Source organism: Choloepus didactylus, chromosome 9, assembly GCF_015220235.1.
Source record: "Choloepus didactylus isolate mChoDid1 chromosome 9, mChoDid1.pri, whole genome shotgun sequence".
Taxonomy (NCBI): Eukaryota; Metazoa; Chordata; class Mammalia; order Pilosa; family Megalonychidae; genus Choloepus; species Choloepus didactylus.
In genome coordinates, this window is record NC_051315.1 from 29,570,005 (window position 1) to 29,583,848 (window position 13,844).

Below are 13,844 nucleotides of genomic sequence, written 5' to 3' on the forward strand. Positions count from 1 at the left end.
TTGCAATTTAGACAGATTAGAAATTCAGGATTGAAAATACTGCCTGAAAAGTGTGCAAGTCTCTTGATATCTTCCCCTGCCGCATTTCATACGACTTAACAGAATCACAGATGGGGCTCAACAAATCTCAAATCTTCTAAATATTTATTGGTTTCTTCTCATCAGAATGGCAGGGATTTTTGTCTTCAAAATTTAACGTTTCTCCATTGTATGTCCTTGGAAGTGTCTTGTTATTCCCTCCAGATTTCATTATGAAAGCTGACCTCCTGGAGGACTTTTTAAAACTTCCTATTGTTAGTAGTACAAATCTACTTCAAAGAGTTTCCATATCCCTTACCAAATAAAAGTGCTAATTTATCTCAAGAGGATAAACCTAATAGTTAGATAGAGACATTAAATTCTTCAAGGTGGTTATATAGTTTTTTTAGCTTACTGTTCTTTCTGTTCAATCAATTAAAAAATCAGTTGCTTTTCTATAAGTCATCTACCTTCTTTGAGAATGGGAGGATGCTGGAGCACAAAAATTTAATGCACTTCTCTGAGTTCATATGTTAAGGCCTGGTAGTCAAAACTGGCAGATGAAAACTCAAGGTCGCAGGGCTAAAACCTTACCCTCAAACCAATTTTCTGTGTGACTCCAGAGGATGCCATTCAACCTCAGCTACCTGCTATAATTCCTTGCTTTTTAAAATATCAAGCTGCTTGCTTCAAAAATAATGATAATGATAATAATGAAATAAAAGGGATTTATTAGCATCACATGTGTGGTTGAGTGGAGTCAAGTGACAGTATGCTAAAATTCATACTTTTGAATATAGTGGAACACCCACCTCTACAAAGTTAACATAAAAGAGGGCAAAACTTAGATATTATTTAATAAAGTAGTATTTTAGTAGCTTGCTTAAAGATGGGATTCTGGTTGTTTAAAATAGTAAATTTATCTTTCAAATTCCTAACTTTCATCTGAAAAGGAATTCACTTACTATGGCTCCCCATGTTGTCTATTTTGGATTTCAATTTCATGAACCCCATCAAAGTAACACATTAAAGAATAATACCTAACTTCCTTTGACTCAGAAGCAGATCAGATATGAAGGCATAGATGACTATTTAGCTTAGTAAGTTTTATAACTACAATAAGGCACACATATACCTTCTAAGAATTAATTGGCTACATATATGCAACAATTCTAGCCTCCATATGCTTAATATTAAAACAATATCATATAACACCCATACAGTAGTATTAAGAATAGTATTTTTTCACAATTTTGCTGTTTACAGTTTTATGGAATGCATTTTAAATGGATCATACTATATCCTTATTCTAATGTAACCCCTATAAGTCTATTCCCAAGTAATTTTTCAGCTTCTCTCCACTCAGGATCCTATGCTTCAGCTTTATAGAGTTCTGAGGGTACAATGCATTCTTAAATACTTGTGTCTCTCTACATGCAATTCCCTGTTTTTAGAATGTTCTTCCTTCCCAAGTTACCTACACACAACTATGAGAGAAAGAAACAAATACCAGCTCTCTTTAGAATCTTCTTACACCCTCTCAAGTAGTATTCGATGCTCATTTTATTCTTTCTCCATTATGACATATAAATTCCATGAATGCACAAAATAGTACTTTCTGAATTCCCTGTGCTTAGATAAGTGTCTGGAATACTGTCAGTGTTCAATAAAATTTACTGAACTTATTGAATGAATAGAATATAGGGAAAACTTTATATCTGTTGTCACTTAGAAAAATATTTTGGGCTCATACCCATTATTATTTTTCACAATCCATTCTTTGTTTTCCTTCATCTCAAGAAGAAGAGGGAAAGTTTAGACAAACAATGAGTATATGGTTCATGAAAATTCATATAAGTTAATGATTCCAAATATGATGGAAATATTAACATGTCTCTTCTTTTGGGGAGAAATGACCTTTGGTGGGGAGTTCTCTTGATTTTTCATTGTTTTACATAGGACTTCTATCTAAGAGGTTGGTTTGTTTGGGAAATAGTTATTATAGGAGTTGTTTACATCATTGAGTAAAGCTCCATATCAAAGCAATTGATATTTCATCAACAGGTATTAGCTGAACAAACACAATAACATTCTAAGGGGCACCAGTGGGAAGGCGGGTCCATAGTTTTTAAGTTACATATATTTAAAATCAAAACTAACTGAAAACAGAGTATCATTCAATGACAACTGAAGGCACAGAATGATCCAAGATTCTAATTATAGAACAAAAATTGGATAAAATATATCAAAGTAGTATGAGTTATTTTGAAACTATTTTCAAAGGAGAGAAATCAGTACTGAATCTAAAATGATGTTTAATACAGAATATCTCTCCTTTAATTTAAATCCTTCTATCTTTGATCATTTTAAAGCTATTAATAGGTCAATATACCATTTTTCTTCTTTTATATTTACAAAATTTTCTTGTTTTCATATTGTTATTCTTGAAAATTATTTTGTTTGGGGCCAGAGAACTCCAATTCAGTATAATATTAATATTAATCAAAGATGTAAATCTGCCAAAAAAGCATTCAAACAATAAACTCTTTTAGATTATCCTTTCACAGGATGCATTTGAACTACTATATGGAGTCAAATTACTTACTCATCCTTTCCCTAGAGGTATTCAGTTAGCTAGTTAACTCTGTAGAAGTCAACATATTTAAACAGGGAGTTAAAACTTGAACTCTTTGTCTCTTCAGCAAGATTATTTTACCAATTATATCTGAAATATCTGTGTTTAAAAGTTAGATACCTGGAAAAAAAATTCTCTTATTAAACTGAATTCATAAAACTAAGACCTTGAAAAATGAATATACACGCATGCATACATGCATATATATGTGACTGTGTACATATGCATATGTGTATATACACACACATTTATATATACAAACACATACAAACACAACTGTCATCGAGAAGTGCAAAAGCTTAATCTCATGTAAGTGTCGTGTCAGTGTAAACAATCTCTGTAATAACATTTCACAAGGATGATACACTTACAGAAGAGCTTTTTTTTTTTTTCTCTCTCTTCCTATAAATTGTGCTTTGTTTCTGGGCAGCATTGAACTTGGCCCTGAAATCAGCCAAAGTTAAGGGTCCTACCTACCTTTCGCCAAACTAGCTCAATTAAGCTAATTTCTTTGAGAGGAAATGTTTACACCTGTGATAGATTTGAGGCTAGCAGATCAGCACCTTAGCCTAACTTCAACACAAAGAAAAGATTATGGCAGGGACCAGCTATTAAGTTGCAGGAGCTTTCCTAATCAATAGTTGTCTGAGCACATGAACCTGGTCCTGGCTAATTCCACCTGTTTGTTTTCTCTCTCTAGGCTTATTGATGTTTCAAGGCACTTGGGCACCCACTGATGAAGTCTCCTCTGTCTGCTTTAAGCCTAATGTTGCTGAGAGATATGTTTTCTACAGTATTGTGTACAATTATACCTCTTCGGCATACCTTTGTTTTTGGAAATGGCATGCTGAAATTCACCTGTCAGGCATGATAAATTAATTATAATTTAGGAGATTGGCAATGTTTTTCAATGGAAACTTTAAAAATAGGAATAGGACAAGATCCATTGATACAATATAGTGAAATTAACAACAACAAAGTGCTTCAAATTCATACATTTTCTTCATCAGCTTCACCAACTTCTTTCTCCCTTCTTCCCTCCCTTCCTTTCTCCCTTCTTGCTTCCTTCCCTATTCCTACTTTCCTTCTATCTTCCATTCTGGGAGCTACATGATAATCTTGTGCCACTCTGAAATCAGTGTTACAACGACTAATGAAACAACCATACAAGATAAAATATTTCCTTTTTGGAAGACTGCAAAAATGTAGTCCTGCATACTTGCCCTAAGAATTAGCTTTTAGAGTAATAACTTTTTGGAAAATTTGAAATACGTATGAGATTTACACAAAAACTTTTAAAAATTACTAATTTTCCTGTGGTGAGTCATCACAGAGATAAAGGCTGCCATTTATCCTGGCCCATTTTAAGAAAGCCTCTAATTACCTCCAGGCATTCTGAGCACTTTCTCATAAGATTTTGGTTTTATGGATAGAAATATAAAATTTAAAACAGTTATATAAAATTGTAAATATCACAAGGAAATATACATAACATAAATACATAAGAATTACTGACAATTGGTTGCGGATGGATAGATAAAAATGTATTTCTACATATTATGTAAGTTATATTTCAACTGACAAGGAAAGCAAAATAATAAAAAGGAATTTTGAAAATTCTCAATATGCAGTACTCCAAGGAGTTAGGTGTTACATAACAGAATGTTATTCACCTTTAAGTCCCTGATCAAATACACCAATTAAATATATATTACATAAGAACAGGTTCATAAAAAAGAGAGAAATCAGAAAAGATGAGTTTGTGTGTTTCATTCCCTAAACACTTTGCACATTTTATTCCCTTAGATTTAAAAATACCTTGGGATGCTTGCTGGAATCTATGTGTAATCACTTAGATTACATACACGCTTTTTCTAGGGATGCAGGCGACCCTTTTGCAATGACCTGGAGTTCCTAGACTCTTACTACAAAGTAAGAGCTGATGGCTACTCCTGCTGCAGATTGCTCCTTCCTTGCACTTTTACATTCATTACCATTTTGCGCTGCAAATCTTAACTTAATGGTTTGAATAAAAAGAGGATTTCCTTTTGAATAGTTACTTTAAATGTAAACATAATGACCTTCCTTTAAAATGTCAAACCTTAAAATAGCATTTTGATACATCCCAATTGATCTAGTCTATATTAGCTGAACTTGTTCACTTATTCTAGCACTCTTTGTATGGTTGTGAGGATTTCTGTGGGAATATCCTGGACTGAGAAGCCTCGTATTTTATAGAATGTGTTTTCTTGCTCATGTAATTTAGATATGGTGGATATTATCCCCAATATAGTGCATAAAGGAAGAGGTAGCATTTTCTAAAATATAATGCAGTGATTTTGAAAGTCCTTATTTTAAAATTTAAATAGGCATATCCCTAAAATATAAGTATATCCATATACAAAAGTCCATTTTTCTTCAAATGGAGCTTAATTATGGAGATTAACATATCAGTGCTATAGAAAATCATTTATAATTGGTATCTTATTACTTTCACCAAGAAAAAAATGATTTTTCTAGGAAGAATTCAGAAAAGAACTCAGTTGATACAAAAGCATTTCCAAAACCAGAATATCATCTCCAAAATGTTAAACTTTAATACTTATTAATTTTAATAAAGGATACCAAAGTACTTTTGATTCTTTATTGGAAAAAAAGATTCATCCACTTTTGAAGCATGCTTTAAACTTTGTATGTAATTATTAAATCACATTCTTAGAAGACAACAAAACAGAAGCAATGGAAAGGGAAGTACTGAACAGAATTGCTCGGCAAAAGAAAAGCGTTTCCAAAATGAAATGCAATGTTTGAATTAATATGTTTTCTTTCTTTATTCTATGACTATATTAGATGAGAAAGTTCACCAGATACTTGACAGGGCTGATAATTTATTCATTCTGGAGAAAACACATTTTCATTGGGTATGACCAAAAATTACAAGGAAGATTGAGTGCTGGAAAGTAGAATCATTTCTCATGATGAGCTCCTGCCTACAATCAGGCACCTTTTCTCATTTGAACACAAACCAAATACCTGTGGTGCATTGAAGGCACCCAAAAGATTTGTTTCTGTCTCTGTTCTGGGGACACTCTACCAGACAAAGCAGGCAAACTGGATTTTCTGAGTTTCCTTTCTCAATGCAGAAATATTTTATTAAGCCAGAGTCTGGAATGAGTATGTCTTCTTAGTTACCTTAAATCTGCCATTCTACAGTGTGCAAGGCCACAGAAACAGGTGAAAACCCTTTAGGTAAATAGCAATTAGTGAGTCATATAGGGTTTTGTTATTTCTAAGTGCACCCCAGTTCATAATGAACAGCTGCCAATACTTCATTTGATAAACTCTGGAAATTTCTAAAAAGCCACAATGATACAATCAGCCTCCTACTAGTAAAATAAGAAAGAGAAAAGGTTGTCACTTGTGATAAGAGAATGAAAGAAACTCGGAACAGTTAGAAACCTGAATTAGAAACGGAAAGAAGACTGAAACATAAAAAATAATTTGTAAACTCTAAATCTATTTCAATCTGAAGCTTATGTTGTTATTTTCCATGATCAATATAAGTATAGCACTATTTTATTTTTGTTTAAATATTTTGTTTTTATTTGAGCCCTCTGCTTTTACTATCAGCATACACTTCATTTATTAGATCACAAACTCCAAATTTTATTAGAGAGCTCCGAGATACATTTTTGTATGAGCCACAGCACTATAATATTTTTAAGATATTCAAATATATATAATCACCTCTGAGGAAGAATTCAGCGATGTGACTATTTCACTCTTTTGGAAGCTTAGTCACACATCTATTTGAAAAGATTTTTTTTTTTTTTTAATGCAATAAGAAGACTGAATTATAACTGAAGTGGATAGAATTAGTCTCCAGAAAACATAATTAATTTCTGAGAAGAAAATAAAACTCTTTGATTCCTATCACTTTATAATTCAGTACTTTAATTCTGTTAATTGTATTCTTTTAAATATAACATTATAAAAAAGAATACAAGTCACAAACCTCTAAATAAACATCAAATCTCTTAATTCTTTATTATTACACATGTATTCATAACTGAAACTAAAAATCTGCTGGGCTCCTTTAGGTAACTTCATCAGAGTTCAAAATTAAGAAGGAAACTTGGCCAAAGAAGGAAACTCCTGAAGGCCCTAAACTTTCCAGTCTCAATTGTCACAAAGTTAGAGTTAATTGGACATCCCTTTAGAAACAGGGAAAAGCCCTAGTGACACAGTTGATTTTAGCAGCCTATGTACAGCCTCTCAATATCCTCATCCCTTCAGATTATCTTTGAGATTTACCCTTCTTCTGATATATTTCTCCTTCTCTGATCTTCAATCCAATTTACTTCATCCCGGAGGTGAGAAACTGGCCGTGAGCAAGCCCTGCAGACAGGTTTTATTGCCCTATACTTTGTTGACCACGCAATGTTTTAAAAAGAAGTAACTGACTTCAAACACAGTGAAATTGAACATTAACATTCAGATTTGGTGCTCTTCCTACAAAACTGGAATTTCTGGTGGCCTTGGAAAATTTTCCTACAGGTCGTAATCAGCCTGTCTGAATCTGTCCTGAGACCAGAAAGGCACCTACAGTTTTCTAGCGTCTCCCCTATTCCTTTACTGTTTACTGACCCCACAATGAGGGACCAATTACTGATTTGACATCTTAGCTTCAATATCCTTTGAGTTACACTCAACATGTGAGAATCTGAGTTAGAGACCCCCGGTTCAGCTGTTTTTTCCTGGCTCCATCTTTTAACCTAATTTACTCAACTGATATTTTGATTCTATTTCCAGATCAGGGTCCTTACTTGGTCTTCAACTTTTTCCTAAGCTCTTTTATTTCTCTGTCTCACATTTCATTCCCACTCCTCCTTCCCATTCTATTAGTATGTGCCCATTCCAATTAAATTTTTTAAATTTTGAAATTATAACTATGTTCCCCTCATTTCATTAAGACACAGGTAAATCTTTGACTACTGTAGAATTCAGATGTCGATTTAAAAAAACAAAGAAAACTATGAGAAAGTTAGTAGTATAACCTCATGGAAATTATATTAAAGAAAAAATTCCCCATGAATACATTCTACTAAAATATTTGATTGTGGTTTTACTTCAAGTATTCTTTGTTTAAGCAGTGGTTCAGAGGGGAAAAAAAGCTAGTAAAACTGTGGGATATTGATTCACTGTGACAAAGACTCCTTTCTCATTTATCTTTTGTTCAAAAGAACTCTTTTATATGAAATACAGAATTGTTTAAAAGCCCAGCTTCAAAGTCTAAAGGTATTACTTCTTCTAACCATATTTTTCAATAAAACACAATTGTCTCAGCTTTGAAATGCATACTGGGTATCTCTGATAATAAAATTCCTCCTTTCTCAATGACTGATCCACTTATGGTTGAAAGAAAGGGCAGGTGATAGATTCTCTTTAATAGTTCATGAAAAATCTGCAAATCAGTTGGATTGTTCAATAAATTGACTCACCCCGGCAATGTACTCCTTCATCTGATCCGTCGGAGCAGTCCAAGATGCCATTGCACAGTTGGGATAGATGAACACATTTGCTGACACTTAGGCAAGCAATGTGAGTCAAGGGGCACTTCAATTCTATCTCCTCAGGACCTGAAAAAAAATGTAAGAAGGAACAAAATGATGCGGGTTAGCTTTTCTTTTTTCATAGGTAAATTGCTAAGCATGAGAGATTACTAGCTTTAAATTACCAAAACAAACAAACAAAAAAAAAAAACAAAACAAAAATAAACTATAGAAAATATTACCGGGACAGCTGGCATAGTTCTTTGATTCTCAAAGACATTGAAATCAGCCTATTTAATTAAAACCTAATTTTTAAAGGCTGCATAGGAAATGAAAAATGCATTATTTTTCAAATACATGAAAAATATGAATATTCTATTCAACCATTAAAGCAACATGGGTTTAAAATCTGAAAGTTGGTTGGAGTCATTATTCTACCTCTTATCCTCAGTTGAGTTCAGAAAGGTATTTAAACTCCCTGAGTCTCAATTTCCTCAATGGTAAAATAGGGATAATGGCAAGTTCTTGGCAGACTCCTGTGAAAAGTAAATTGTAGAACAGAACCAAAAGGTTTCAGTGGAATTTAAATGAAGTTGTGTCAGCTAAGAAACCTATGGGGAAGGTGGAAAGCGTCTGTACTGTAAGAAAAGATTTAGAAATTAGCAACCTGAAATTTAGATAGAAAAATAGACAATTCATATTTTCGATAAATATTTGGAACTGCTGAACTTTGAGAAAAGACTGTGTTCTGACCTAAGCTTATTTTTAAAAACACAAACAGTGATTATACAAATACAGTTACCATCAGCAGGTAAACTCAGTGAGCATGCCCTTTCCATCTTCACCTCCCCACTCTATAGCTAATTCTATGGTTTTAATTAGCTCACTTCAGATTTAAAAAAAAAAAAAATCCATAAATAAATAAAGATATCTAGCTGTTCTTCACATTCTCAAAGAACAGACTAAAATAATACACATTTTAGGTAGACACAACTCTCCCAAATCTAAAGCACAGTAATATCAATTTGACTATAATCACATATTAATCTGACATTGATTATTGCAAAGGTCCAGATTCTATGTCAGACAGACAGATTTTAATAACAGCTCTGTCAATAGCCATGGGACATTCATTTATTTAATCAACCAAGCATTAGTTTTCTCATCTATAAAATGAGAGTATCACTGAGTCTACCTTGTAGGGTTGCTGTGAATGTCAAATGGTCTTCAATGCAAATCACTAAGCATGTGTTTCACACAGTGCCAGGCTCACAGGAGGAATTCAACACATGTTAACCATTTAAATAAATGCAGGGTAGCAAGTGATTAAAAGACTCCGGGGTCAGATTCTCTTGTCCAAATCCTGGCTCCATCACTTACAATATGACTAATTTGGTAAATTATGTACCATCCCTGTGCTTCAGTTTCCCTAAATTCATAGAGTTGTTGTAAGGTTATATCAAAAGCTTTAAAGATATTGCCTGGTAGGCACTTAAGTAAGTGTTTGTATTATACTTAAGTAAGGACTCTGTTCTGAGAAGGCAGGTTGCCCTTTTGTAAAACTTACATATCATAATATATTTTCTGATACAAATCCCAAAAGAAAAAAAAAAAGCTTAAACATTTCATAAGTTTACTGTCACTGTTTAGTTGGGACAAAATAATAATGATGAAAAAAGCAATCTAATATAATACATGCTAGGATATGTGAAATTATAAGAACTACAGATGACAGTGATGGGATAGAATTAAAGAAAAAAGAAAAATATATTACACAAGCAAACAAAACAAAAAAACTGGAGTTGCCAAAAGTAAGGCACACCTTTTGAAATACCTTATCAAATATGAATTATATGTATATGTGATTTTGTTTAATGCTAAAATAGCTCTCACCTTTTCTGTTTTGGGGGATGTAAACTTATTTTTATGATGTAGCTTTACCAGCTTTAGTGTTGTCACTAACAGGTTCCTCTATAGTTTTTCATATATATATATTGACACAATTACTGCTATACAAGGCCATTAATTTTGCCAAACATCTGTCACCCCAAATGCACAATTCAATTTACCATAATGTCTCTGTAACTTGAATATAAAGATTTCCAAAAATATACATATATGTACATTTTTAGTTATATATATATATAGCCAAAGTAAAAATACACAAATTTAAATACAAATTACAGAGATAAAAGTAAAGGAAACACTTCTCACTGAGAGTTTTCAGTGAATTTAAAAATAAAATAAAATAATATAAATTAATTTTGAGTAGCTGTAAACTTCTATGATCAATGGTCAAAAAGTACTTCTTTTTAAAATTAATTGGCTGATTCTTAAAATTTTAAAAACATGCATCCTGGTATAAATGTCAAAGTAGTGTTTAAGCCAGTTATATTTAGAACTCTGTGTAAAAATTCCAAAAATAACCCACAGAAAGAACACTTCAAAACCTGGGATTTTAGAGATTTTATAGTTAGAGACCATTCAATGACTCGCTATTTCTTGCAAATAGCAAGATTTTTTTTTAAAAATGATTCATGTATTGGCTCAAATGAAAGTGTGATTTTTTTTATTTTTAAACTTGACAGGTAAATGATGAACATGATAGTAAGAGTGAAATGAACATCTGGAAACCAGGAGAAAATCTTAGCTACTTAGAAAATTTGAGAAAACAGGGTAAAAAAAAGTTTGGATTTCTCAAAGGCAATATACAGAACTTCCTAGGGCTAACATGAAGAGGTAAAAGAGAAATTTGTTTGGGAGAACTAAAGATTACTTAGCCTTTCTTTAAAAGGAGCCTCTATAGTCTTCCCCTTTTTGATATACCCTCATCTTACCCTCCATAAGTCATAAGGTTATGTCAGGTTGGACTACTCTTAGCTGGTACTTCCCAAATTTTCATATCAAAGCACATTAAGACAATAGAATTTGTACAATATACTGAAGTAAATAGAGACTGTTTGAAGAGGTTGCCCAGGCCTTAGGAATCAACTTCAAAGTAGGGGCAATCAGTATCCCAAACTCTTCTCACCAATGTTGGGAGACTCCTGTTGGAAAGCTCCGCGAAAACCAGCAATTTTTATTCTCTGTGGAAAATGGGGTAGAGACCTGAAAGTTTGGGAAATTGCAATATATCTGCCTAAACCGAAATTCTCCCAGAAGCCAGGCAATATGGGTATTTAGCGCGCTGTTCCATTGGGGAACACTCCACCCTTCACTTCAAAGGTCATTTGTACAGTGGAGGTGTGTATTTCCCATGAGGTTCCTCTTGTAAATGAGAAGAACCAACTTCATCACTGCTCCTGCTCATCTATCTATCTGTGTGACAAGGAGAGCATTTGATAATGGCGGCTGCATGAATTCCTGGGAAAACATCCAATACTGAGGTAAATCATTGATCTCATAAAAACTTTTAGGCATTTAAGCTATTTCACAACCACACATCATAAGCTGGACATAGCGAGGAGCAGGGTCCTGACACTATCTGATGTACCCAGCATTAAAGCTTTAATTTTTGATCATTACGAGTTGGACCACCTTGGAGGGTGGCTGGGGTGACAGGTAGACACTTGAGGAAATTCAAAATATTACAAAGGCGCTTTCAACAAGTATGGTAGTCCTGGTGAAAATATTGTCTCATCTTTCAGGAATGCACATTCAGAAAACATCCTCACTCTCCTAAGTATAATTTTACGTGACCTGGACAGGATTGTGAAATTTAAAATATATAATTAATTTTAAAAAGATAAAAAGTCCATCACTGGGGATTTAAATTATATCCACATATGAGAACAACATTTACGCTTTTAAATTTTTATAGGCCTTACCCAATTGATTGAAATATATTTCCTGTCTTAAACTAAACTTCACTTTACAAACAAACCCTCTAGGACAATGCAAGGATAGTGTGATACATCCATATCATTTTGAATGTTTAAATTATATTTTGAATAAAGAGTAAACATCTAGAAAAATATAGGGGTAAGAAAAGACATAAGCCTCATCATATGTATTTTCTGAGTGAAAATAATTGAGATAGTGCATTTGTGAAGAAGTAGAGACTTTTCTTCTACTATAGTGGCAAATACAAATATCTCCACTCACCACTACCTTAAGGTATCTCAGCAGAAACAGCATCACTCCTGTCTGCCAAAGCTAACTGTATACTGTCACATCCCACTTTTAGGGTCTTTTCCTATCAAGAATCTTTTTCATTGCATTTCCTATCTTTCCAATGGATCTAAGTCCTCTGACTACAATCTTGTTCAAATTTTTTTAACCTACATAAAATAGTCAGTTTTGTAGACTGAACTTCCTTTTAAGCAGTATCCCTTTTCCTCTACTTTTAAAAAAAACGACTGCTAAATTTCTTCAAAAGTAGACTGCACCCTTGGCACTCTTATTTCCTCCTGACTCTGGCATCTGCCTCTATAATTCTGCTACACTTGTCCTCAGCATCACCACAGTCCTGCAAACAGTGAAACCAGAGGCATACAAAGTCTTTCAAAGGCTGACCAGAACTCCTGTCTCTTAGAAACATTTTCCACCATTTCTTCAAGCCTTTTATACTCTAGTTTACAGTATTATTATTACTGTATTATTATTTATACCATTCACTGTACACCCTTCAATGCATTTCACACATGGTCTTTTATAAACTGCCCTCTGTCTTCTGCCTAGGAAATATGTGAACGTCCTTTATTCTCTAAACTCTGTGGCCCATTAGCAATATGTTTAAGTATCTTTCTTCAACATTAGATGATGAGATAGCTGATGTCAGTGATGATTCTCATCCATATCCAAAATACCTGTCACACTTCTGACACAAAATAGGTGCTCAGTACACACTTGTTGGAAGAATTCAAACTGCATTTTATCTCCTCAATAATTTCCACTTCCATTTGATATACTGGAAGTTACCTTTTACCATCATCAATGCATTCTCTGACCATGATCTACAGATGACACTTTTGCCCTGCAACTGCTCTCAAAATTATAATGGTTCTCGATTGTTGGCTAAAATAAAACCAAACTCCCTGGCCTGATTTCATTGTCTAAGTGAAACTTAATTACCATTACTTACAATCAGTTTTTAGTTGTTATACTCTGCTACATTGAGTGCCATTTTTCATTCCCTTAAAATACACCAAATTTATTCCCAATGAGTGATATTTCTTTATATGATGCTGTCATCTATTTTTCACCAAATAAAACCCTTCAACATCAAAACCTGGCTTCTCCATGAAGTTTCCTTTGTGAAAAACAGCACAGCCTAAATGAAACACATGCAGTTTAGAGACCAAACCCTTGCATTTGAGTTCTGATCTATCATTTACTAGTTGTCTGGACTTGAGTAAAGTACTTGAATTCACAGAATTTCTTCTTTCACAGCTGAAAAATGATAATAGTAGTATCTACCTCACACAATTGTCATAAAGAACAAATGAAATTATGATTGGGAAGCACTATACAGATGGGAATTTTATTTGGATGTCATTGATCACACTCTGCTATGCTAACTTATACAGAACATTGCTTATAGCACATTAGAAATGTTTTTAACCATATGTATATCTTCATATAGTTCATGAACTGTATAATAGATACAGTTTTGCATACCACTCTTGAAGTACAAGGGC

The 13,844-nt window shown here is 33.4% G+C and overlaps 1 protein-coding gene across 5 annotated transcripts in view; it reads right to left on the minus strand.

The window, feature by feature from the left end:
* The window catches only part of LRP1B (LDL receptor related protein 1B), a 1,893,223-nt gene that overhangs the window by 1,249,645 nt on the left and 629,734 nt on the right, over nucleotides 1-13,844 (minus strand). For all 5 annotated transcript variants that reach the window (XM_037849262.1, XM_037849261.1, XM_037849260.1 and 2 more), the window contains one exon: nucleotides 8,155-8,292. In XM_037849262.1, coding sequence (XP_037705190.1) covers nucleotides 8,155-8,292 — 138 coding nt within the window. The remainder of the gene's footprint in view (nucleotides 1-8,154; nucleotides 8,293-13,844) is intronic.